Below are 27417 nucleotides of genomic sequence, written 5' to 3' on the forward strand. Positions count from 1 at the left end.
CTGTGGTTTTCTACCTGGAGCTTTCCTTACAGGGCCTTTCTTCATTGCCAGAAATGCAGGCTATCACATGGCAATACCTGGAAGAATTGAAACAATTATCAGTCCGTGTAGAAAGCTAAATCTTAAAGGCTTGCACGACAACAAAGGTGCTACAGAAGCTGCCAAAAACCACACCTTCACTGGGTGTCAGCTTCCAGTTTTCCTAGCATTGGGAAGAATTTTACCTTTCTACTCCCACCCTTCTAGAGCACAGCCCCGGGGACTGATTGAGCAGCTTTGTGTTTGCAGCTCATCTTCCTCCTGTCCTGCAGGCTGTGGTTTACACAAAGTCTGCCAGGTCTGGAGACACTCTCAGCTCAGGCTAACAGAGCTGGCAGGGACAGAGGCAGAGGATTGGATTCCAACTATTCCCAAAGCTTGAAATCACCCACTCTGCACTAAGAACAAATGCAAGCAGAAAAAGGTAACTGAGAAAAAAAAAATTAAGATCAGTCTAGCACTAGTATTCCCAGAGTTTTCCTTTCTGCAAACAAATGATCCTGTGACTGCCTGGGAAATTCTAGAGAATGCCAACAGAAACTTCCCTCAGGGATGAACATATTCCCCCAGGGACGAGTGTAGGAAAAGTCATGTACTCTGTGTGACAAAGCCCTTGCAGCAACCATCACCAAGGGACAGAGCTTTACTAACACCTCCACCCACTGAGCAAGGAGCACATTTTAAGACATTCTTTAAGATAGACAAGTCTTCTGTTGGGGGATCTTGGAGCTTTGCGAGTGATGCCATTGTGCCTTGAGACTATGTTCTTCATCGAGATGGATTTTTTTTTTTCCTCCGAAATTGCAAAGGAAATAAGAACAAGGGAAGGGGAGCAGGAACAAGCACTGTTTTCTAGCCATTACTTGGAAACAAAATTCATACAGGATCACGACAGTGAGACTGAAAGGCGCAAGACAGAAAGATGCTGGCGCGCTAACGAAAAGCCACATTGGGGCGTTCCTTCATGTTTCAAGGAGCGCAGCTCGTGGTTTTACCGCTGTTTCCTGAGGACAGGCTGTGCTTTCGCAGGGGGGCTGACCGGGGCTCGGGCCCGCCGTGTTCCCAATCCCCCATCCCCTCCCGGTGCGATCCCCCCGGGCCGTCCCTCAGGCCTCCGCTTTGATTACCTGCGTTGACATGGTAACGCCGTCTCACCGCTCACCGCCGCCGCACGGGCGGGCAGGGCGACCTCGGGGCGCTCCCGAATAATGGCACCGCTTCTCAACGCACCTCTCCGCCGCCTCTTTCCCCTCACCGAGCGATCGCCGCCCGCACCGCCAAGCCCAGCGTGCTGCGGCTCCTTTAAGGGCGCTCCCTGAGGGGCCGCCCCGCCGCCATTTTGTCCGGTCGGAGGGCGGGGAGGGCGGGGCTGAGGGGGGCGGGTCTTGTGTGAGGCCCCGCCCCTTGAGCTCCTTTCCCGGCCCTGAGGCCCCGCCCCCCGCTCGCCATTTCCCGCCGCGTCCCCTCAGGGCGAGTCCTGCGGCGTTTGTGGTAAATAAAGCTCAAATGACTGTGTAGATAATAAAACCTTGAGGTTTTATTTAAAATTGTATTTATTGAAAACCCGAATCGCTGTATAAACGGTGTAACCTGCGCTGCTGACCGTACTCCGTGTGTGTGTCACATTAGCATCTCGCTGCAAAACTGCATTTAAATGTGCTTTGTTGGAAATACGCAGTTCATTTATAATTATAAACTCTACGTGTCCGGTCTAAATCACAGCCATTTTCACAGAGGCGTGTAAATAAATGTCTTTTTACGGCTAGGACTGTGTTAATTCAGCGTCTGTGTAACTAAGTGTGAAATGCAGGGTTGAAAAACCATAGTCTGTGTCTATGAAAAATGTAAGGAAGGAGCACAATTCGATTTTAAAAACCCTATTTAAGAGCACTGTTAAACTTTTAAAGCATTTCCCAGTATTCTTCAATATTAGCTCCTTTTCATTTACCACCCCATTGTTAATAATGTGTGTTGGCCGCTCATTTTAATATTAATCACCTTACATTTTATAAGCTTTTATTCGATTATTGCTTCTCTTCTAGTTCACTACATTTGGTGAGAAGCTGACCTTACTGTAATTTCATTTTATATCGATCAGAAACAGTTTTGTAAACGCTTTTCCCGTAAAGGTTGACCTCGATATTTGTTTAAACTTCAGCATTCTTGCACAACTTTGTTTAACTTTACATAAACTTACTTGTTGGGGTGCTTTCCTAGATGTCAGGCCTGCAAAGGTTTTGTCACCAATGGTTGTGGGGATTTTTGGTAATTTTTTTTCCATTTTTTTTTAAATGCAAAATGCTGTTTAAAATAGTGTGTGGTCACATTTTGTGCCCTAATACTTCCATGTTGCAGTTTTTATTTGTAATGATAAAAGGTTGGCATAATCTGAAAAACAAATAACTAAGAGGAATTCGTAAGGGAAAAGTTATTTCAAAACAACAGAAGAATAATGCTGGTCTAAACACATCTGCACATAAAACTCAAATGCTTTTTTGCTTCAGACACAGATTTAAAGTCCCTTTGACTTAAAAAATTTTACTAAGGACAAACTGAATCGATTTTTTTTGTTTGTTGAAGCTTTTTTCTACCTCTGAAAATTATTTTATTATTCAGTTGTCAGAAGGCAAGTGAAGACTGACACAGGATTGCTGTGGACATATTAAAAATTGAAATCGTAAATTAAAAAATTACGAAGTTTAGCAGTTCTGGCTTCCTCGGGAGGCAGCAATAATGTTTTAGTAAAGAATGATGTGCCATTAATTATTAACTGTGAGTGAGATGTGTTAGTGGCATTTCTGCTCAGCCACAGCAGAGGCTGTTTAACCCACCCTCATTAACATCTATGGTTTGCTGTTGTCCCAGACACAATGACTATTTTAATATCTTTTATTGTTTTGCTGTTTTCTGGAACGACTTTTAGCCAAGAGAAAACGTGAGTAAAAACAAATACAGAATTTACTTTATTGCTGTCTTCTCTTTTGGGTAAATAAATCCAGAATTTACATATGAAGAGCCAATACAAAGGGCACTATCCAAATAGGATTTTAATTACTGTCTTACAGTAAACTTCTTCTTCTTCTTCTTCTTCTCCTTCTCCTTCTCCTTCTCCTTCTCCTTCTCCTTCTCCTTCTCCTTCTCCTTCTTCTTCTTTCTTCTTTCTTCTTCTTTCTTCTTCTTCTTCTTCTTCTTCTTCTTTCTTCTGCTTCTTCTGCTTTTTCTTCTTCTTCTTCTTCTTTCTTCTTCTTCTTTCTTCTTCTTCTTCTTCTTCTTCTTCTTCTTCTTCCTTCTTCCTTCTTCCTTCTTTCTTCTTTCTTCTTTCTTCTTTCTTCTTTCTTCTTTCTTCTTTCTTCTTTCTTCTTTCTTCTTTCTTCTTTCTTCTTCTTCTTTCTTCTTCTTCTTCTTCTTCTTATTATTATTATTGCTTTAACACTGTATAACTGCTGCTTTAACTGAATTACAAAGGGAAGTAAGAAATTTGAAATAAATACAGTTCCATGACTGTTGTTTTATATTCCATGTACAGATATGTCCTTACAGCACCAAAGATCTTCCGAGCTGGGGCCTCTGAGAAAGTTGTAGTTCAAGCTTTTGGTTATGAGAAGGAATTTCCAGTCAATATTGCCCTAAAAAGTTTCCCAGATAAGCTTGCTGTGTATTCGTCTGGTCGGATTTCCTTAACTCCAGCCAACAAATTCCAAGCTGCTGTAACTTTAACAGTAAGGAATTCAGACTTTTCTTACAGTCCTTTTATCATAACTTTTAGTGATAAGTCTTTAAAAAAAGATTATGATCAGTTTTCAGTTGTCTAAGCTGGGGAGAGAAGCCTAATGCCCTAATTTTTGGTCTGAAATTAAAATTACTTTGAATAAAATTAGTTTAAAGGAACAGCACTGAGGTTAAACATAGAATCAAACTATTTTAGAAACACTACCATACTTGTATAACTTTAAAAATAGAGAAATCAAATCAAAGTACCAGCCACAGCAGCAGCTTTGTTGTGGCCAGGATTCATCATGTGCATAAATTGCAATCTAATAATTTGTACTGTTGTGACCTCATTACTGGGCTTTGAACTTTGCTGCTCTAGTTCTGGACATAGATAAAATGCAAAATTTCAGAATATCTGTAGCTTAGTACTCCAGATCATCCTCTATCATGTAAGCAAGACTCAATCCTTGTGAGTGTTGATATTTTTATTTAATGATACTCAACCACAGGGTGGTAATTGCTTTTCAGATACTCTTTGCATCAAAAAATAGTGTAGGAAAAAATGCATGAAAAATATTTGAATAATATTCAAAACCCTTTATTTCATCTCCTGCAGGTTCAACCAACAGATTTACCAAGAACAGATAATTCAGACAAGTATTTGTATTTGGAAGCTGTTTCTCCACATTTTACAAGATTTAAAAAGATTCCTGTTTCCTATGAGAATGGGTTTCTTTTTATTCATACAGACAAACCAGTTTATACTCCTGATCAGTCAGGTAAATAATGCTTATTTCTCTTGGCTGGGGTTTAATTTTTAAAGTCTGCTGACTCTGCCAAGGAATTAAGATTTAAATGTTTTTTAAGCTCTTGGTTGTGTTGCATTGCCATCAGCTGATACTTAATTTTTTATTAGCAGAATGCTACTTTGAATTATTTGATCATACTGTAAAAGTGAATCACTTCTCCCTGCCCTCCTCACCCTAAATGACTAATTTAGGAAAGAGTGAAGGACATTCCTGAGAATTTCTTAAAAATATCAGTGAGTTTTTTGGTTGTTTTGAGATTTATTGCTGTAATTCTTACAGTGAAAGTCAGAGTTTACTCTCTGAGTGAAGAACTGCAGCCAGCTCGGAGAGAGACTGTCCTAACTTTTGTGGTGAGTTGTAATTGAATTTCATGTTAATATTTTGTAGCTCTAATAACAAATAAAAGTAGGTAGATAGGTGGGAAATCAATATTGCAATCAATATTTAATAAAACTCTCAGATGTTTTTGCAGGTAGCCAGACGTATTTTAAAATATTTAAAATTGACTTTGCAAAGTTGGATAGAGATTTTCAAGTCCAGACCTGAAGTTGTTTCAGAATGGATAAAGAAAAATCATCTTTAGTATCTGGGAAAAGGATTTTTGAGGAAACTTTAATAATATAGGGATTTTATAGTTTGTTTCATTTAAGATATAACATAATCAGTATCTACTATATTTTTTAGCCTTCAACAATTGGCTTGTTATTTCAGTAATTTTTTAGCTATTTTAAGCATATCTTTTACTTGGTGGAACCAGAATAAAGTATTTTATCAAAATTTCAGTCTGAGTTGTTTCTACAAACATTTGTGTTTTTATGCTTTAAAACTCTTAAGGAAAATATGTTATGGCCAGGCTGCCTCTGAAATCCCAGGATGAAGATTCCCCCTTTGATAAAAACAATCTGTAACTTCTCATTCTTTCCTCTTATCATTTCAAGGATCCTGAAGGAGTAGAAGTGGATATTTTAGAAGAAAGAGATTTTACTGGAATAGTCTCTTTTCCTGACTTCAAGATTCCTCCTAATCCTAAGTAGATTTAATTCCTGTGGTTTTGGTGAATTATTAGCATTATAATGTGTTTTTATAGTAGCTGTGATCAATTGTTTTGCATGGTGGGCATGACTTGAAACTTGGAGATTTCTAACATTTCTAGGGTGGAATCATGATAAAAATAGAGTATTCTTAAAGAACAGTGAGTGGTAGGTTTTTCATACTCAATTAATAAAGAACATTAATGATAATTAAAGCTTTTTACTGTACAGTATAAACAGTGACAAGGACATGGGGATTTCACATGTGTTTCATACAAATCAGCATTTTCCCAGGAACAGCAGCATAAAAAAAAAAAAATCTCTTCAGTTCTCCTTTTAGTCTTGAGAGGGTGCTGAAGCATTGCTGAGATGGCAGAAGGATGACAGCAGGGGCTTGAAAAACTGGTTTATAACTGATTTTATTTTCTGTTTGATTTTCAGTGCTTTAAAACAAGTGTCAAGTAATTAGTGATGTGTCAAAGAGAATCTGCTCAAATAGGCATTGAGCAGCTGCAAAAATTTGGTGCAGAATTTTCCCCTCTAAGAGATTATACCATGAAATATTATTAAGCAGTAATAATAATTTTTGCCTTCATCATTAATTTTCATCTTAAAAACTGTTTGATTATTGATATTTCATAGGTATGGAATTTGGAAGATTAAAGCCAAGTACAAGAAGGATTTTGTGACCTCAGCTGTGGCAAAATTTGAAGTTAAGGAATATGGTAAGATGTGCCTGTGCTGTGAACATTCATTTTTTAGTGTTTTCAAGACCTCAAATCTCTTGAAATGGTTGTGATTCTTCAATGTGTTCATGAATAAAACCCCCAAAGTGACCTTTTTTCCACTCAATTTACAGCAATGCCAAGCTTTTCCATCACCATCGAGCCAGAGAGTAACTTTATTAGTTCTGATAAATTTGAGAACTTCAGGATTGTAGTGAAAGCCAGGTGAGGAAATGTGGCTTGGAGTTCTGAATATTTTGTACCCCTTCTTCTTTTACTTGAGGAATGATTCTCCTGAGTCCAGACTTTTCCTCTTTGCTTTCCCCAAGAAGCTCTTTCATCAAAATCATTTCTGCTGTGAATCATTTCCTTCTCAAAATTCTCCCAAAGTAATTATTTTTCTGTTGAAAAATATGCAGATATTTGTTTTCCATCTCTTGCCTAGGCAATCACTCTTCAAAAACTAAAGCTTTGTTGCAGCCATTAAAGTAATCTTAAAAGCATTTATATTGTTTTATTCTCAGCTATTTCTCCAACAAAAAGCTTCCCAGTGCTGATGTTTTTCTTCGTTTTGGAATAATTGAAGAAAGTGAGAAAAGAATGATGCCTCAGGCAATGCATGTGACAAGGGTAAGAAGTCAAGTTTGTGTAGAATTCACATGCATAGCTCAGGAGTGACCCAGTCCCACTGAAGTTTTTCCATTAAATTTGGTGAGAATGGGCCTCAAGTCGTGGTTTGCATCCCCAGCTCCCCAGTGTGGACTTTTCCTGTGTGATGCTGTCATCAGGGGCACAGAAATGCACTTGGAAATTAAACTCTCAGGCATCATCTGAGACAATGGCATTTCAATCTGCTGGAATTACTCTCTTGGCCAAGCTGTGTGATTAAAATTTCTATGAAATAATTTCAGTGCTAGCTATTGCAGAGTAGATGAAATCAAATGGAGACAAGCAGATCAAAATGATATTGATTTATTCTGGGGAGTCTGCTCTACACTAATTATCCCCTTTCCTCATTTAATGAAGATATCTCTCTGTGTTATCCCCACCTCTTTCTGAGCCCACACACAAACTTTGTAAAATGTGCCATTGGTTGATTCATTTAAAATAATTTTAGGGAATAAATAATTATTTTTTAACACATCTCCACCTTTGATTTCTTCTGAAAATAGATGATGCACAGAAACACACTGAATCTGCATATGGTCCATGTATTATTTCTAAATTACTGACTATAAAGTGATGATTTCTATTTCATTTCCAGATTGAAAATGGAGTTGCTAAGATCAATTTTAACAGTAGGAGAGCAGCAAGTTCTATAGGCTTTGACAGTCTGGAAGCACTGGATGGCTCATATTTATATATTGTGGCATCAGTGTTGGAGTCTACGGGTAAGTTGCTCTTTAACTGAAATTTTTCTTAGCACTTCTGCAAATGTGAACAGAGCTAGACAAGAAAATTATGAGGCTATCTTTCCTAATATCAGACTTTCTTTAATATTAAGTTCTTCTTCCAAAAACTTGTAAGGAAGAACAGCCCATTCTCACTGTAAGAATAGTTAGGGATGAAACTTACTTTTTGGCTATTTGTGCTGTGTTTTGTTAGGTGGCCTCAGTGGAGAGGTGGAGTTTGCTGGAGTCAGATTTGCTGTCTCTCCTTACAAGCTGAGCTTGATTGCCACTCCTCTCTTTGTGAAGCCTGGCCTTCCCTTCTTCATTAAGGTCAGTTCCCAGGGGCAGGGTGGTTGCACGTTGTAACATGAACCCCATCATGCACAAGCTTTGTGATCTTCTCTCTGTACCACTCTGTCTGATAAACACACTTCTATTGCCATTCACTTGTACATTTTTTGACTCCCTGTTGTAGAAGCAGCTGGGAAGCTTGGAAGATTCTTCCTGAAAAATGTCATCATTTCTTTGTCCTGGTGAACAGGTGCAGGTGAAAGACACCATGGATGACTTTGTTGGAAATGTCCCTGTAACTGTTGCTGCAAAATCCTTTAGTGAGCAAATGGATGAGACTGAGTTGATATCAGAGGATTCAGAATCTGGGAGAAGAAAAACAAGAGTCAGTGATGGAACTGCTTTGTTTGTTGTTAATGTCCCATCAAACAGCAAAATGTTGGAGTTTCAAGTGAGTTAAATTGTTCCATTAAATTATTTCTTCAAGGGTGTAATTAATTCTTTGAGGGTAATGTCTTGAAATGCCTTCTCTTTTATTAATCCCTCTGAACAACATATTGCAGAATGATTTTGGCATTGTCATTTCTTGTTTGCTTAGGTACAATTCTGTACTCAGACTGTTCAGACATTTCATTATCTTTCCAGGTTAAAACTGCAGATCCACATCTTTCAGATGAAAACCAAGCAAGTAAAACCTATGAAGCAAAAGCTTATTCATCCTTGAGTCAGAGTTATCTCTATATTGACTGGGCTTCAAACCACAAAACCCTGGAAGTGGGGGATGTAATAAATATTAACGTGTATCCACAAAGTCACTTCATTGATAAAATCCATCACTACAGCTATTTGGTGAGTGTCAGATGTTTCTGCATAGAATATTGAATTGCAATTTAACATGGATGGTCATGGATGAGAAACCTCAACAATCAAGAACCATCCTCAGCCCAGAATATGTGCAGCTCAGACAACTGCTTCCTTTCAGATACAATCTGTCAGCTTTATGGGAAAAAAAATAACAGTCTCCTGTTTAAATTTTATATTTATATAGTCTATTCTTTTTTGAATTCTTATCTGACACTGACTGGGATTAAGGACAAGTAGTGTTGGTCTCAAGAGCTATTTCAGAAGGTGAAATGTAGATGAAGGAAAAGAAGTGCAGAGACAGCACTTCTTTTTAGTGGAAGATATAAATTCAAATAATTATTACGTGAAATATATATATCTGTATATCTCTCTATATATATATCTATGTGAAAAGTAGACTGAATATAAAAGTTGACTTTTTTATTCTCCATAATTTTTTTCAACTATAGATCACATCAAAAGGGAAGACAGTGAGCTTTGGAACTCAGGAGAGAATTAAGGATTTGGAATATGAGCACCTAACTTTCCAGATAACCCAAGAAATGGTTCCTTCAGCACGTCTCATTGTTTACTACATAGTCATGGGAGAAGGAGCTGCAGAGTTAGTGGCTGATTCAGTTTGGCTGAATGTGGAGCAGAAATGTGGGAATAGCCTTGATGTGAGTAGCAAAACAGGCACTGAAATTGATGGGTGTGCATTCATTTTATGGGAAGATTTTATCTTGGATTTACACAAGTCCTTTAGCACTTAAATTATTATAGCAAGTGCCTGCCTTCAGCTGGATCGATTTCAGAACAATGTGCTTTCAACATTACCCATATTTGTTTTCAATTTATAGATTAAGCTGCAGTCAAGCAAAGAAACACTGAAGCCAGCAGAGGTTGTATCACTCACCATGAAAACCCAGTCCAGTTCCTTTGTTGCTTTGTCTTCCATTGACAAGGCAATATATGGAGTCACAGGAAGAAGGAAGAGAGCCATGGAAAAGGTGAGGTAGCAGCCATAAAGAAAATCAAGTTGCTCCTTGTTTCATGTTCACATTCAATAACTGATACGTGTCATGCACTCAGCCAGCCTGAGAATGGGCAGGAGAGAAATTCAAGCCAGAGTGAAAGTTGTTTGTTTAAATCTACGATTCAAAATTATTAAAAGAATTCATTTACAATCTTTTGCATTCCAGTAGAAGTAAATTGTGGCTTTAGAGGCAGATCTGAACTCTCTCATCAGAACTGCACAGACCTGGCCAAAAATAAGTTGCAGTATTGGAGAGCTCCTTGCTCAAGGAGCCGTGGGGACAAGGATCTCCTGCTTGGTTTCACAAAGAACCTTTCCAGGCTGTGTTCTGCAGACATTCTGCCAGCATGGCACGTGTGTTTCTCCTCAGATCATGCTGCAGCTGGAGAAGAGTGACCTTGGCTGTGGGGCTGGGGGAGGCCAGAACAATGTAGACGTGTTCAGGATGGCTGGGCTCACCTTCCTCACCAATGCAAATGCTGATGACTCAGAGGAAGCAGGTACATTCCTGTGGTGCAGGCATGAAACTGGGGATTTTCTGAAATGTTTCTTTGGCATTCTCAGTTATTATCTTGGGGATGCATAGACTGATGATTTTTGAGTCAGGAGAAAACATCTCATGGAACAGTTACTGTAATCAAAATGAAAATACTCTTGTGTAATTAAAACAGCAAACAAGAAGTTTCATGCATTTGGAATGTGTTTTTGTGGAGTTATTTTTAAGAGGACAATGCTATTACAAGAAAAGTTCATGTTGTGTGTACTTCTTTTTTTTTTTGACAGGTGAACCTTGCAAGGAAGTGTTAAGAACCAAACGGTCTGGCTTCAAGGAAAAGATACTCAAAGAAGGTGCTGAAAATATTTCTATGTATATCATCGTGAAAAAAAAAAAACCCGTCCATTTGGAAATAAAAACTTCATCTCAAGGATGTGAATTATTTTATTTTTATTTCAGTGGCCAGATACCGAGATCCAGAAGCCAGGCAGTGCTGCATGGCTGGAGTAAAGGCTTATCCAGTCTCTGAGACCTGCAGGGAGAGAGCTCAGAGAATTCGGAGGAACCAAAGGTGCATTTCTGCATTCACAGATTGCTGTGAATTTGCCAACAAACTGCGGCTGGAAGAGCCAAATAAGCTCCTAATATTGGCCAGAATGCGTGAGTATGAGAGCTCTGGGTGTGCTGCCCCAGCAGGATGGGGGGACAGAGAGGTGATGGAATCTGTTAACCCTTCCCTGGTACCTGCCAGGGTCATTCCAGGCACGATTTTACCAGTCTCCCAAGACTTTGGTTATATATCCATGGAAAGGAGTAGGAGAGCAGTTCTTTATTGTGTTCAGATCTCTAATCTGTTCACTCACATTTAGAACCAGCAGAGCAGCAGTCAGAGAGGGTTTGTTAACAGTAAACTTGAATACTAAATTTGAATCCTTTGCCCAAGACAGCCAGTGGGTGACACCTCAGGAAAGATCTGTGGGAGTGTCAAATTCCTTGTCTTCCATTGTAATTGCCTGTTAACAAGGTGATCTGTCAGAATATTGGACAGGTATTCACATGTGGAAATGGATGAGGTGGCATTAACACAGATTTTTTGACTGGGGGCATTTAGATGCCTTTTTTCTTGTATCAGGGGTTTTTTTACTTGCTGTATTTATGTTCTTCAGATTTTGAGGCTCTCTTGGAACTGGATGAGGTTCAAGTTCGTAGCTACTTCCCTGAAAGCTGGTTATGGGAAGTTCACCAAGTTTCTTCAAGGTACTGCTTTTCTCAAATCACCTTTATAGAAAGGAAGTGGTAGAACTGAGGTAAAATGGGTAACCTTAGGTGCATCAGAGATGTGTGCTGTAATGGAGCTTTATCCAAACTATTCCTGCCATGTTCCTCTGCATGCTCCATGTACTGTGTGGTGCCCAGGTTGTTGATCCACTTTTCCTTTCATTTGGATCTTGCCAAATACCAGCTTCTGTGAAATCAGCTAAAACCAAGTTTATTCAAACAAAAATCCAGAATTCCTGGTTTCTGGCACAGAGCTTCCCTGAGTCTCTCTTAGAGTGTTGCTGGTGATGAACTGTTCTGTTAACAGATGGTGATTGGTAATAAATGTAAAAAACACTTTTATCACAGGTCCAAGACTCTATCTGTCACCTTGCCTGATTCCCTGACCACCTGGGAAGTACAAGGTGTTGGCATTTCAGATAAAGGTAGGTACTGCAACCCAACTGGTTTGGAGCTAAAGAATCAGGAAATTTTGTAGACACTCTCATTGAGTTTGACACTCATGTTCTAAAATTTTCACTTGCTGGGTAATAGACAGAAAAACAAAATGAAAATATGTAATTTAGGGAAAATAAATACTGTCATGTTGTGAGTGTCAGTAGCTGGGAAAACAGAGCCTGTCTTGTGTGTGACAGTGGCTCATAGAGAGTAAGAAGAAATACTGAGTAACTCTTCCCTGGACAGCTTTACATTGTCCTACCTGTAGCTCAGGGACTTGAGGTTTTCCAAGAGATTTGGTAATCCAAGCAGAGCATTTCTTTTGGAGGAAGATGCCCGAAGAACCTGGTATGTCAGCTGGGGTGTGAGGAGTGGTGAGAGCACTTGGATCAGGAAGCAAAAACCTGGGAACTTTTAAAAAGCTTGGACTCTTCAAAGTACACACTGAAAAATCATAAATCATCACCAAAGTATGTTAAGACCTTTTCAAACTTGTTTATTAGAACGATGGATAAGCCACTCTGCTTTCATGTTTTTAATTCTCTCAGGTATTTGTGTTGCTGCACCTTTGGAAATCCAGGTTGTGAAGGATATCTTCCTGAGCATTTATGTTCCTTATTCCGTGGTACGAGGGGAGCAAATCGAGTTAAAAGGATCCATTTATAACCATAAAGCCTCTGCAATTAAGGTAATTTGTGTTAACGAGTCCTGTGGAAGGATTGACATAATAAACTCAAAAAGCATTTTTCCCGTGAGTATCCAGTACAAACAGATCCTTGGATGAGATTTCTTCAGTCCTTAAGCCAGTGTTACGTACTGCAAACAAAGAAACAGCATTACAGGAGCAGAATGCTCAGGATTTCAGTGCCTTTGATCCTTCCCTGGTGTCCTACCTGCCATGGAAATTAAACATTAAAATCTTTCCACCTTTCAGTTCTGTGTTAAAATAGCAGCTGGAAATGGAGTCTGTACCTTTGGAGATTCTGCAAGTGCTGGATCAAGGATGCAGAGCTGTAAATTCAAGAATTTGGATGCTGGTTCTTCCTCAGCAGTTACATTCAGGATCCTCCCACTGGAATTGGGTCTTCACACTGTCAATTTTACATTGCTGACCCCCAGGAACAGTGAAATTGTAGTTAAAACTTTACGTGTCATGGTAAGGAAAAAAAAATCTCAATGCTTTTTAGCATTTTGGAATTTCAAATAGGGTTCAACTGAGTGAATGTAGAAATTTTGTTTTATTTTAATATTATCACACAGTGTCCTTGAATTCACCGTGGTGTGTGCAGTGGAAAAATGAATGGCTCAGTATTTGAGCACACTCATTTTTAAACCTTGATTATAAGAACAGAAAGATTATATGTATAAAAAATTAGATTAAAACTTTGCAAAGATATTCTAAGTTGTTCAGTTTGGATTTTCACTGAAACACATTTTTTTCCTTTCCTAAGGTTTAATTTAAATATTTTGTTAAATTTTCTCAAGGACTGTGTGAGCTAGGACACTGTAATTCCTGTGAATACCTGTACAACTGTTAAGTCAAACTCAGCTACAGAAAAAGAAGACAAAAAATACTGTGGGTTTAACCTGTTGTTTCAGCTGATATATTTGATTAAACAAAAATGTGTCCATGTTCTACCTCTTTCCTCCTCATGATCCCAGCCAGAAGGCATTAAGAAAGAACTCCATGCAGGTTTCACTTTGGATCCACAGGGTGTTTATGGTAAGAGAATTGATGAGGTGTCTTTGTGTTATTTTTTCCTGTTCTTCATTCTTGATAATCATGTTTTTAATAATGTGGAAAACCTGGAGTTTCTCCTTCCTGAGGTATTGTAAATATGTATTTTCCCAAGGATTAAGGAAACTTGGCTTAAGGAAACTTGGATTGATTTCTTAAAGGAATCTTTAGATGTATCTTTTAGTATGATATAAGTTTTCCTCATCTTTATTAATGAGAATAGAATATGTTCTCATTTAACCAAAGAAACCACAAAGTTGGGGTCCAGATTAGATTTTTTTTTTTTTGGTAACAGAAGAAAGATAAAGAGTTTGCACCTGTTCCTTTTCAAAGCTTGACTCTGTTTGCCTGTGCATTTGGGAATATTTCTGTTTTCAAATTTTGGTTGCTGAATTCTCAGTGGTAACCTTCAATCTGTCAACTACAGCTGAATCATCTGTTGATTTAGATAGTGCAGTATTTTATATATATACATATATATATATATCTCCACATCTTCAATTTCAGGTTCAATCAAGAGACGACAAGAATTTCGATACAAAGTCCCACTGAATCTAGTCCCTAAAACACAGATTGACAGAACTGTCAGTGTAAAAGGTAAATAGAAACTTTTAGTGCACTGCATATGCACTTTTCCTCCTATTTAATATTACATTAACCTGATTTATTCTTTTTATTTTGAGAGGAAGCTTTGCAAGTCCCCTTTTAGTGTAGAAATTAAAACGCTTCCTAAAGAACAGTCGCTGGTGAGAGCCAGATTCTACCCTTGGATTTGCTTTCATGACCTGTTGTTTCAATCAGTTTTGGGGTTTTTCCTTCCACAGGACATCTCATGGGTGAAGTGATTGCCACGATGCTGAGCCCCAGTGGCCTGCAGCTGCTGACCAGCCTGCCCAAGGGCAGTGCAGAGGCTGAGCTCGTGAGCATCGCCCCGGTGTTCTACGTGTTCCGCTACCTGGAGGAGTCAGAGAACTGGCATTTACTGGGCCCTGAGACCCTGAGATCCAGAACTCAGATGAGGAGGAAGATGAAAGAAGGTAGAAAAATCTGCCCCTTCTCTTGCTTCAGGGTTATAGAGGTCCATAACCTTTGCTAAGTGAGAAGGATGATACATCTGAGGGAGCAAATCTAATTCTCATAAGTTTCCTTGTGCCTGGTGTATCTATCCCTCAGGAGTTGTGAGCATCTCGTCGTTCAGGAATGCTGACTCCTCCTACAGCATGTGGAAGAATGGGCAAGCTAGCACATGGTGAGTTGAAAAGGGTCTGGGTTGGAAAAAGCCTTATTTCACTCCTTTGCCTTCATATTTTCAGTACACACCAAACAAGAGTGTGCTGGTAGATTTAAGCAGCGCTTACAACTCTGAATAATATCTTTTGATTCCTTGCTTTCACTTGCCAAACCTTTTCTTTGTGTCCATAATTCACACCACAACAATCAAGATGGCTTTGGGATATAATGAGTTCTTACCTTGAAACACAGGAATTGCTCCTAGTTTAAAATTATTTCAGTAATTACTGTCCATTTGTTGAGTTAAATTTAAAATTAATCTTCATTATCCATTGGAACTGTGGCAGTGTGTAGGATACAGAATCCTAAACAGTGTAAATTTGTGGGTGCCCTCTGCAGTGTGGGAGTACCTGCCAATCTCTACAGGATCTGTTTGCTTCCCTTGGCAGGTTGACAGCTTTTGCTTTAAGGATCCTTGGACAAGTGAATCAATACATTGACCTTGATCAAATATTGGTTTGTGATTCCCTCCTGTGGCTGATTGACAACTGTCAGATGCCAGATGGCTCATTCAATGAGTTTTCAAACTACCAACCAGTGAAACTACAGGTAGGAAACCCAAACATTTTCTGTGCTTAGGCAGTAAAAGCTGAAGGCACCAGGAGGCAAAGTGTTTTAGCAGTGCAAGATATTTTAGGCTGTATTTCATCAAAACACCCATTCAAGAAAACTTTTCTCTTTATTCTAATTCCATTTAAAGCTCAGCACAATCTTGCAAACATTTCTGTTTTCCCACAAAAAGCAGCTGCTTGCCACTTCTTAATACTCAGAAACTTCATATATTTTGGTTTCTTTTTTACAAATGAGTTATTACCTTCCAAGGAGTCAATCTGTTTTCAGGTTTAACTAAACTGATAGTTTATACAGGAATTTCTATTTATTTCTACACCTAAATAGTGAAAAATTCAATTTATTTCAATGAACCTTTATTTCTATTTCATTATTTTTATTATTTGATTTTTATAGGGTACATTACCTCGAGAAGCTAAAGAAAAATCTTTGTATCTCACAGCATTTTCTATTATTGGAATTGACAAGTCAATGAAAATATGTCCTACTCAGGTAAACATTATTTTTATTTCTGCCAGTGGGCATGTTCCAGGCTTCTCATTTCTTCCCTTTTCTTTAACATTTGTTTAAAAAAAATCGAGGGTTTTTTTTTTTCAGTTTCACAGACTTATTTGTTTTGTTCATCTTTGTCTTTCAAATTCAGCAAAAAGAACAACAAGGGACTTCTGGATTTATGATGAGATATTATAGAAGATATTATATATCTGTATAGTCTTGACAGAGAAGATTTGTTTCTTTAGGGTCAGTCTGATGGCTGTGAGCTGTAACCTGTCTGTTTTCAGAAAATCCACGATGCCAGGAGCAGAGCAGGGGATTATTTGGTGAAGAACATGCAGCTGGCCCAGAGCCCCTTCACTGTGGCCATCACTGCCTATGCCCTGGCCCTGCTGGACCCCAACCAGCAGGCAGCACGGGCAGCATTCTCTGCCCTGAAAAAAGAGGCTTTTGTCACAGGTACTGCTCAGTTCTCACTGCTCCTCAGCTGCTTTGTACCACTTTTGTCACAGGTACTGCTCAATTCTCACTGCTCAGCTGCTCTGCACCACTTTTGTCACAGGTACTGCTCAGTTCTCACTGCTCCTCAGCTGCTTTGTACCACTTTTGTCACAGGTACTGCTCAATTCTCACTGCTCAGCTGCTCTGCACCACTTTTGTTACAGGTACTGCTCAATTCTCACTGCTCCTCAGCTGCTTTGTACCACTTTTGTCACAGGTACTGCTCAATTCTCACTGCTCCTCAGCTGCTTTGTACCACTTTTGTCACAGGTACTGCTCAATTCTCACTGCTCCTCAGCTGCTTTGTACCACTTTTGTCACAGGTACTGCTCAGTTCTCACTGCTCCTCAGCTGCTTTGTACCACTTTTGTCACAGGTACTGCTCAGTTCTCACTGCTCCTCAGCTGCTCTGCACCACATCTGTGGTGTGAGCTCTGGACTCAGCACTTTGCAAACATCAGGTTTTTAGCATAGGAGGATTGGGTTTCCATCCCTGTTAGGTGCACAGTGAGTTCCTGCCTGTCTCCTGGCCCTGAGTGGGCAGTGCCTCACCTGGTGCTGCTGCTGTGCCTGCATCTGAACAGCTCCCTCTGCTCCTCCTGCAGGTGACCCTCCCATCTACAGGTTTTGGAAGGATGCTTTTAAAACACAAGACCAGCCAACCCCCAACTCTGTTACTGCACAAACAGTTGAAACCACAGCCTATGCCTTGCTCACTACTTTGCTAAGAGGGGATGAAAACTATGCCAAGCCCATCATCAAATGGCTCTCTGAAGAGCAGAGACACGGGGGAGGATTTTATTCAACTCAGGTGTGCTTTTACATACTTTGTCCTCATTCTCCAAGTATCAAAATCTGAAACATTTTTTCCCACCCCTGGAAATTCAAGGCCAGGTAGGATGGAGCTGAGCAACCTGGGACAGTGGAAGGTGTCCCTGGAATGAGAGAGGCTTTAAGGTCCCTTCCAACCCAAACCATTCCATGATTTTGTGATATGAACATTTTAAGAGGATAATACAATTAAATTACCACACTGCCAACACTGGAGTCCTGTGTATGGGATAAGTATCAGGTGACTCCATTGCCATGATATCCTTGGTCTCTGGGAAATCTGACTTTTCTTCATTAATATAAACTGAATTTTTATAAATAGAATCTCCGGAGTTAATTCTTTATCACTGATTTCTGGCAGGACACTATTAATGCCCTTGAGGCCCTGACTGAATATTCCCTTCTGGTCAAACGACTGAATTTGGACATGGATGTTAAAGTATCCTACAAAAATGGAGGACCTCTAAACTTATTTAAACTGACAGAAGACAATTTTGTGGGAAGAACTATGACAGTGAGTAAATAATATTGCTTTAAAAAGGGAAACCAGAATTCTTAGCATCTTGGTAAATGATTGTTTGAGCTTTGAAATAGCTAATAGCTACTAAAATAGCTATTTTTACTTATAACAAGCTGGTAATAATTTTTATGGAAAATGTTTTAGGACTTTGCTTACCTGTTGTATTTAATATACCTGAATATTCATTTAAATGTAATATTTGTGCAGAATCTGTTATGTATTTGAAATGTAACCAAGACAAGCAGATCAGCTGAACTGAATTGTTGCTAATTGCTGCTAATCTTTATTATTAATGTGTAATTTCTTGTTTCTCACCAATCCTTTAGGCACCTTTGCAAGATGATCTATATGTAAGCACTGGCAGCAGCACTGGCATAGCTACAGTAAATGTAAGTATGCAACCAGGTTTTTATATTGAATTTCTCTTTTCTTAATATGGTGTAGTTTTCCTCAAGAACTCCCTGTTTCTTTCTGTGCTGATAATTTATTTGTTCTGCTTTGCTGGTATTTTTATATTACAGTAAACCAGACTTGTTTATATTCTTCCCAGTGTGGGCTTTACAGATTTATGCCAGATTTGAGGATTGTTTAATGCTGCTTCTGTTTAGTCTGATTTGTGTGTGTGCAGGTGAGGACAGTGTATAACACCATTGGTACTTCTGAGGAGTCCTGTAACTTTGAACTGAAGATTGTTCCAAAGAGAGATGATGGTAAAGGGTTAATATAATTTTTAATGTTGCTACTCAGGTCAGTGCAAGAGAGGAAGGGGAAAAAATCCTGGGGTTTTTATGAGTGTTTTTTATTAAGAAAGAAATAAATTCTGCCACTTTCTAAATGCAAAAGTGGAAAAGAAAACGCTAGAAGCTTTTTTATCCCTGTTTGAAACTATTGCCTTTCTGTGACTAGAATTAATATTTAGTTTATTTCTGTTAGGTTCGTTTTCAGTCATTTATGGAAGAGTTTTTACAGGTGGGGGAGTGAGAAGAAAGAAATATGAAGGGGAGGAGTTACAGTGAGTTCTACAAAGTACTGAGAGTTCTAGTCCAGTTACAACAGGGGACAGAACCAAATTCTGAGTTTAAATAATATAAACACCCAATAACCTACATTAAACCTTAAAGCTGTCATTTCACCTGAATTACCAAAGAGGTAAATGTGATTTGTTTGTGGCTAGATAATGATTTCCTATTAAAATAGCCACCAAAACAATGGAAAGGAATTAACCTTCCAACTATGAAAATGTTTTGTGAGAGGTTGGGCTGCTGCTTCTGGAGAATTCTGAAATTCTTTGGCTCTGCTTGGTCTGAACAGGTCGAATCAAAGGAGATGGGGAACCCCTGGGGCGCCTGGAGGCTTGTGCAAAGTAAGTGCAGCTGAGGGGCTGTTTATTAATAATCCCACCAGCTCTCCTGATCTTTTCTTTCTGTTTTTTTCTCTGTGTAGATAGAATTAGAGCCAAAGGTCATGATCTCTGTGGGAAGGAGTCTCCAGGTTATATTTGGGTTCTCCTGGAATGCAGGCATTAAAAGCTTCTTCATGTGTGATATTGGCATAAATCTGGATTGATTCATCTGGACTGTTTTACTTCATTATGAGTTTACTGTGGCCTAAATTTGACAGAAATTTCCTCAGGTTTTTCTGGGATCACATTCAATATGCCTCTTTGATTTCAGCTATAATTAACTAATATTGGCTTTAATCTAATTCAGGTACAGGCCCAGTGCGAGGGAGCCCCGGTCGGGGTCTGCTCATGCTGTGATGGACATAGGGCTGGTCAGTGGAGTGGAAGCCAATCCAGAGGATTTATCTACTGCAAGTATTCCAGAATGCTTTTTCTTTTCCTGGCTTTTATATGACAGAGCTGTAATATTTGCTGTTCTTCATCTTTTTCTGTGCCCTGCAGCTTGCGAGCGGAGTTGATCAGCTGATAGCAGATTATGAGATAAAAGATGGGCATGTTGTCCTGCAGATAGACTCTGTATGTTACCCCTTTCCTGACTGTAAGCACTGCTTTTACTCTTTGGAATCATTTTGCTGCCTTTGGAGCTCCTTAATTCATGTGTGTCTCCAACAGGTGCCAGCTCACAAGTTCCTGTGTGTTGGCTTCAGGATCAGTGAGCTTTTCCGGGTTGGAATGCTGAACCCTGCCACCTTCACTGTGTATGAATATCATGCACCAGGTATGTGTTCACATCCTTGTTTGCCTTTGAGCTCTGCATTCCTCCCAAAGAATTACATTTTCCCATCTTTAACAGATTTTTTACTCTGTTTTATTTGAAGCTCAGGTGACTTTTGACTCTCCAATTTTCAGTGTTGACATCTTGGACTTTGATTTTCTACATGTATTTGTTATTTCTTTCTGGATCTTCTAGATAAAAGATGCACCATGCTTTATAACCCCTATGGAAATGAAAAACTCGTGAGATTGTGTGAAGGAGATGAATGCAAATGCATGGAAGGTAAGCTTTATTTGAAGATGTTCTTTTGTTTTGCTTGGTGGGAAAAAGCAGTGTAGTGCTTTGAACTAAACCACATTGTACATAGGGAAGAAGTCCTAATAAGAACACAGCTATTTCCCCTCCAAATTTTACATTAAAAATGTGATCATGGAAGTCTGACTGGATTAAGTCTGGTGTTTGAGGGTGATATTTTGTATTTTAAATATTCACTGTTCCAGCATGCAGTCCCGTATTTGTGGTGTTGCTCAGTTAATTATCCCATACAGAATGATGGAAATGCCTGCTTTCTTTGGGGACATGTGCTGACATTCTCTTAGCTCTGCCTTTCCCTTTCTCCTCGTAGCTGAGTGTGGTAAAGTCCAGGCGAGGCTCGACCAGTCAATAACTGCAGAGAGCAGGAGAGAGGCTGCCTGCCAGAGGGACACTGCTTATGGTAATGGGGGTTTCACTGCCTCTTTCCCCTGCTCTGAAGTGTTTGTTTGCTCTGTCTGCTGCTGCTGAAAAACATCTTGTTAAAATGAAAGCTGTAGTGATTAGAAATTCAGTGTGGTTGCCAGAGTAATGTAGAGAAAAGTGAGTTCTGCACACAGCTTCCCTCAGATTTGATGTGGGTAGCACTTCCCAGTTCTTTCTGCCCCTATAACCATTGTATTCCCAGAAATCAGAGTTGTAAAGGGACACCAAATTCTCCTTCTGAGCATCTCTAAGACGTTCAGGGTACATGGCAGGAGCAAGGAATAACCAGGTTGTGCTTTGTGTCGTTCTGCAGTTTATAAAGTGAACATCTTATCTCGCAGTGAGGAAGGGTTTTTTGTGAAGTATTCTGCAAGTCTTCTGGACCTCTATAAAAGGGGTGAGTGTCCTGTTCCAGGTTTCTGCTCCTGGGAGAAAGGAGTTGGATTGTTCTTGGCACTCACAGTCTTTCCTGTTGCTCATAGGGCTGGCGGAATTGAAGCTGATGTTCACTCCTTTTTGCTCTGAGTTTAAGCATCCCATATTTCCTTAAAATTGCTATAATATAAAATCATTTAATGTGCACAAGACTCATCTGCCACTCAGATTTAATTGAAAAAACTTTTACAAGAGACACGTTTTATATCATCAAATTTTCCTGTTATAGAACAGTGGCAAAGAGATCCCCTGACTGTGCAGTACTGTAGAACATTTTAGTGTTTTCTCTCTAATATATGGGTTACTGGAAATTCTTTTTGTGTGGTTGTCCAATTTTTTTTTTTTTTTAGGGCAGGCTTTTGCTCAAAAAAATAATGAAATCACCTTTGTTAAAAAGAAGACCTGCACAGATGTTGAATTGAGCCCAGGAGAGCAGTATTTGATCATGGGAAAAGAAGCCTTAAAGATAAGCATTGGTTACAGTTTCAAGTAAGTAATTTACCACCAGGATATGCTGAGATTTAATCTTAAAGAGTTTGTATGTAACAATCCTTGTGAAGTACAGAATTGATTTAATGTTGAAAGTATTCAGCTAACAGTCACACAATGTGTTATCAGATGTGGTTTTTTTTTCCTGTTTGACATTTTCCTTCCCAAATCTTAGCAGCAAATGATCATTTTCTGCTGTCTTCTTAGATTCCAGTACCCTCTGGACTCCAGCACTTGGATTGAGTGGTGGCCTTCAAATACAGCCTGTACCTCCTGTCAAGAGTTTCTGAACACAATGGATGATTTTGCTGAAGATCTTCTCATCAGTGGCTGTTAATTCACTTGGACAGTTTTTAAATTAAAAATCCAGATCAATTCTCATTGAAAAGAAGAAAAATCCTCACCTATTTATTAATTCTTTCTGAGCTGAACACTCATAAATAGTTGTTGTGAAAAATTATCTTGGCATGTATTTTATAGCAATTTTATTACAGCAGAATAATGTTCAAATATGATTTTTAAGCTTGGATGAGAAAATAACACAGACTGATGCAAAGACATTTGAAGTCAAAAGAAGTGGATTGGCTGTAAAAACAAACATGAAAAGCACTGTCTTGTCATTAAACCCAAGTCTTATCAGAACATAAATACATGCAGCCACTTTGTAAGCTCTCTGTGAAAGAAACTTTATTCCTTAGCTTTTCCTTTTGTACTCTTTTTCTGAATTCCTGCATTTCCATTCCTGACAGTAACTGATGCTGGTTTTATGCTCTGCTTTCTTGTTAAAAAAACCCCAACCAAAAAAAATTCTTTAATCATGTGCGGGCCTTTCATTATTTGTATGTTAAGATGCATTCAACTGAATCAACATCTGTAACTTAGGTGGATTAAAACAAATGTTACTTTGCATTTGATGACTGAATTTGACAGTTAACAATCTTGCCTTGCCTCCTGGAAAGTGGCAGATGAAAAGCCAATTTTCCTGCTCACAGCTCCTGGCACAAATCACCTTGGTTCCCAGTAAAACTTCTGAGAAGAGAGTTTGATACAAAATACAGTTGCACACATTATTATTTATATTGAAGAGTTGCCCAAAAGCAGCACATCCAAGAACTTTAAAATTACTGTTTTCCCTCTCTCTTAGGAATATCTCAATCCAGAACATTTAAGATGTGGAAAGAAGATAGTCAGAGATGATGCAATTTTTAATTCTGGCTCTGTGAGTATTTGGCTTTTTTTTTAATCCTCCAAACTTTCTAAGAAGCTCAAGAAGCTCATGCTGTGTCCAGTAATAAGTGGATATAAATTCAAACTGCAGGGAGAAGTGCACGGAAATGCTCAGTGGGGCTGTCTAGACAGGTTACCTGTAAACATTTCTGCTTCTGAACTGGTGACTGTGTATTGTGAGACCTAATTATCTCTTTAAATGACAAGGGGGCATGTCTTGTTTTCACAGGTGACTTGTGACATTTAAGTTCTATTAATTTTTAGTGAGCCAGACTGCAAAAAAGGCTCTTGAAGACCAGTTATTTAAAAATAACACATAAAAGTGCTGTTCTTAAATATCAAATTACAGTCACCAGTTTAAAAAAAAAATCTTTAATCTTATTTGTTATCTCTGTTTCTATTCAGAATTAACTATCCAGTATATCACTGAGATCAGTAAAATACTTCAAATCCATGTATTTTAATGGGAACATTTGTACAGATATTTAGCCAGGTGGAGGATGGAGGTGTGGAGGAAGATTTACCTTCCCCACATGGCATGGCTTGACTTTCACAGCAAAACCATGTGGGGAGAAGGTATATCTGTGTCTTCATCTGCTTCCACATGCAAATGATGTTGGCAGATTTCCACAGGGCTTCATTAGCAGGACAAGAGAAAATGGAAATGGCATGTGAGTGATTTTAGAACTCGGAGCCACACCAACCTTAGTGCCTCATGGTCAGAGAGTTCTGGGACACTGAACAACCCCAGGATTAATCCCAGCAAACATGGAAATTCTTGGAAGAATCACTTCTAAGGTGACTCATTTGTATTATGAAATGGAAATTATTTCAAAGCACATTCTGTCCTTCCAAGCTTGCTGTGGATTCTGGACACCAGAGCTGTGCTTTTCTCTCTGAATTGTACACAGTGTTTTTCTGTTCCTTGCTTGTTTATGTCTGTGATGTGCAAGTCTCCAAATGTTCCAGCCTTTGAATCCCCAGCCAACAGCTGTAGTGCTTCCAGAACTTGCATTTCCCTGCCCCACTGCTGCAGTGTTCCCAAAGGCCAGGCAGTGTGAGGTGACTGCTCTGCCTCCATGCCATGGAAGTGGCCCCAGCAGCTGAGTGCTCCAGCCCACGTTTATCCCCACTTTTCCAAGAAAATGGATCACTGACCTTGCCTGCACAGAGATAATCTCTGAAAGCAGGACTCTCTAAGGGCAATTAAATAAGTTTGGGCATTATACTTTTTTTTTTTCCTTTTTCATGTTTCCCTTTGAATAAGGAAACTCAGCAGATGCCATTCAAATGTGATTCTCCCTGGATACTCTTGGCAGACCTGAGTTGGTTGAATTCTAGAGATTATAACAAATCTAAGGGTTAATACTGTGCTATCCCTTAGCTCTTTTAAAAATGCCTATTTCTGTTTACATTTCCATTTATTTTACTGGTTTTTAGACAGCTAAGCATCAGAAAATGAACTAATTGCTCTTTTTATTGCAAGCAGAAATTCATGTCAATGACCCAAGCTGGTGAGTGACTTGAATAGCCCAAATTCCACCCTGTTATGCACAGTGACACGTGAAACTCACACTTTGGTTTGGGCTGAAAGCTGCTGGGCTGTGCCAAAGAGCTGTGACTAATTTAGGGAGAGAGCCAAAGGGTGCCTTTCTCTGGCCATTGTTACCCAAGCAGGGAAGAAGTGATTTTGTGTGTAGAATATTTCAGGACAAGCCACAAGCCCTAGGTAGTGATATTCGGCCAATTGTTCTGTCAAAAATGGTGTGGAATTAGGAATAACTTACAGTTTTAGAAGAGGAATGGTAAATCCCCCTTGCAGGTTAATATTATTACTTCTGAATACCTCCATAGTGACTGTCATAATTCTCTCTTGGCTGACCCCAGCACATATATTAAATACTAGGTGGAAGAGGTAGGGGGGTGCAAGTCCAAGTTACCACATAATTTTTATTTTGTTATGATGCTCCACTCTCATTTGGAATTATTTGGAATGGGAGAAATACTCACTTCATCACAGTGAGTTTGTTCAGTGCATCTGGGCAGTGCAAAGCCAGAATACCACACCAAAATTATTTTGTATATTTGCAAGCAGTGTGGATGTTCAGTGTAGGTACAGTCTCTCTTCTGTAAACAGTGAAGCAATACAAAATCCATGAATAAAATCCTTAGTAAGATTCCTTTCAAGTTCAAAAGTCTTTTAATAAACAATATCAAACACCTATTTCCACAGGAGTTGTGGAATCAGCTGGGAGGGGTCTCTAGATCCATTTACAGAAGGGGTGTGCAAGAGATGGGTAAACACAGAGTAAGGAAATCCTTTTTGTCTTTTGAGTGGAGATTATTTTGTAATTTTAAAAAAAATCACTGTCTGGGAGCTGGCAGTTTGGTGTCCATCCATGGTGGGTTGTCTCACTTGACCCTACCTACACAAGCCTATTTTCAGTCTGTGTAAATGTTAATGTTTAGCCATGTCTCCCAGCAAAATGTGTTCTTAATCTCCTGCTGAATTCTTACATCAGAACACACAGAAATTTAGCATGGCTGTCAGTTATTTTCCAGTAAAACACCCACCTTATAGGAGCTACATATGCTTTCAATTCTAAGGATATTTAATAATGTTTTCATCTCTAATTAGGAGAAATGTCTGGGTTTGGCTCTTTCATTCTCCTGGGAACCAAGAGTTTGCTTTTGCCAATTGCTGGATCATTACAGAATTCCAGTCCTTGTGTTAAATTTTGCTTTTCAAGTTCTGAATGAACTTGGAATTTGGATACATGTTTAAGCAGCAACTGATTTCCTGGAAAATACTAAACTGGATTAAACACCACAGCTCTCATAAAAAGAACATTCAAGTGTAGAAAACAATAGCAGAGAAATCCTGAGTAAAGCTTGCTCTATTCAACCCTTTCTTTTCTATCCCAGGAAATACTTGTTACACACAGGGGGTTATTTATAAAATGGTTATTTTTACCCATATTCAGAGCTAGAAGTCACGAAATGCAGTTTATTCCTAAGGTGCTGTGGCTCAAACTATAGTTCCTTTGTTTATTTGCTACTTGACAGCTAAAAGAGGCAATTTCTTTTACAAAGAAAGTAAACAAAAAGTTATATATGACCCACTTTCAATCAGCTGAGATATTAAGCCCCCAAAATTGGGATTTACAGTGGAAAATCTATTTTCTCTTAAGGGCAGCAGCCCCACTGGTGCCAGTTTAAAGGACTCCAGAGCACACAGAGGGTTCAGAGCTGGGTTTAGTGCTCTGAGTCTGGTTCCAAAGAGCCCTGACATGGAATTGTCTCATTTGGCTTTCCAAGAGTAGCCCCAGCAGCACATTCTTTCCACTGGCAGCTCTGTGTTCCCTGCAGTTTGTACCATGAGGAACACATCCCCAGCTAGAACAAATCAGTGTCATCAAAATTATTTTGGAGGAGCTACGCTTGATGTCTACATCTGCAGATACAGGATTTCTTCAATTGCAGCACAAAAAACTGATGGGAAAATTGCTTTCCAAAGAGAAAATCTGTCAGGAACACCTCACCCATCCCCACTGAAGGAGATGCACGTTGCACTGTGCCAGTTTGTACGTGCTGAAAGGTAATTTGCAATTTATAGACATAAACTGAGGTGTTGGTGAGAGGCTGGGCCTAAATGGCAGCTGTGACTGAAGTCATTCCTTTACTGCATGGCTGGGTTGTCTGTCTCTGCCAGGGTCTGATTGGCCAGGTTTCCTTCATTATTTATAAAAAGCAACATGCCATAAAAACGTCATTTTCACTGCCTAAATCATAAAAATTTCCATTAAAACCTTCTGCCATAAGGTCCTGGAGGGTATTCATCCCCAGGTTCTGACAGGGAGGTAGAAATGGGTATTCATTTCCAGCAGAAGTGAATTCCAGCAGTTTGCAGTCAGCAATCTATGTAATATTGAAGTGTGGGGTTTTTTTCTAAGCTTCTGTTTTGGTCAGGAATCTCAAAAACAAGCTAGGATCAAAAGCTTCCTGTGGAACCATGAGGGATCAAATTAATCTGTGACATAATTTAGCAGGATCCCATAGATTTATACCAGAAGTTGGGGGATGTATCTAAACCCACATGAGCTCCTGTGTATCCCTGCCCTGTGCTGATCCTGCCAATCCCCGTGCCCAGATCTGAACTGGGATTAGTCCCAGCCCAGAAACACTTCCCAGGGGAGTCCCTGGGCTTTGAAACAAGATGCTTATGATAAGAAAAACTGTTGGGATGTGACTTTAGAGAAGCAGATTTAGGAAATGCTGGGTTTCCTTCCAGCCCATATCTTGCCCCAAGGAATCCCAA

At 39.2% G+C, this 27417-nt stretch overlaps 1 protein-coding gene across 1 annotated transcript; it reads left to right on the forward strand.

Annotated features, from left to right (window-relative positions):
- Positions 1-2909: 2909 nt before the first annotated feature.
- On the forward strand, positions 2910-22243 carry C5 (complement C5). Its single transcript, XM_062505546.1, has 41 exons — positions 2910-2974; positions 3566-3758; positions 4367-4529; positions 4839-4909; positions 5498-5589; positions 6233-6315; positions 6450-6540; positions 6840-6945; positions 7580-7706; positions 7921-8036; positions 8248-8448; positions 8643-8846; positions 9311-9520; positions 9701-9850; positions 10247-10376; positions 10660-10725; positions 10832-11032; positions 11539-11629; positions 11999-12075; positions 12637-12776; positions 13023-13244; positions 13751-13811; positions 14334-14423; positions 14651-14863; positions 15000-15075; positions 15506-15665; positions 16083-16178; positions 16469-16640; positions 17288-17493; positions 17875-18027; positions 18360-18422; positions 18662-18743; positions 19345-19396; positions 19743-19845; positions 19937-20011; positions 20108-20213; positions 20406-20492; positions 20836-20925; positions 21262-21345; positions 21734-21872; positions 22080-22243. The coding sequence occupies exons 1-41, from the start codon at positions 2910-2912 to the stop codon at positions 22207-22209; spliced, it is 5037 nt and encodes a 1678-aa protein (XP_062361530.1). The 3' UTR covers positions 22210-22243.
- The last annotated feature ends 5174 nt before the right edge of the window (positions 22244-27417 follow it).

The sequence above is a fragment of the Cinclus cinclus genome, chromosome 19 (genome assembly GCF_963662255.1).
Source record: "Cinclus cinclus chromosome 19, bCinCin1.1, whole genome shotgun sequence".
Lineage (NCBI taxonomy): Eukaryota > Metazoa > Chordata > Aves > Passeriformes > Cinclidae > Cinclus > Cinclus cinclus.

Excerpts from the sequence above, each read along its gene's own strand:
- C5 (XM_062505546.1), top strand. The coding sequence starts at position 2,910 with ATGACTATTTTAATATCTTTTATTGTTTTGCTGTTTTCTGGAACGACT. Across the intron at positions 8,449-8,642 it reads GCAAAATGTTGGAGTTTCAA|GTTAAAACTGCAGATCCACA; the intron begins GTGAGTTAAATT and ends TTATCTTTCCAG. Across the intron at positions 12,076-12,636 it reads TGTTGGCATTTCAGATAAAG|GTATTTGTGTTGCTGCACCT; the intron begins GTAGGTACTGCA and ends TAATTCTCTCAG.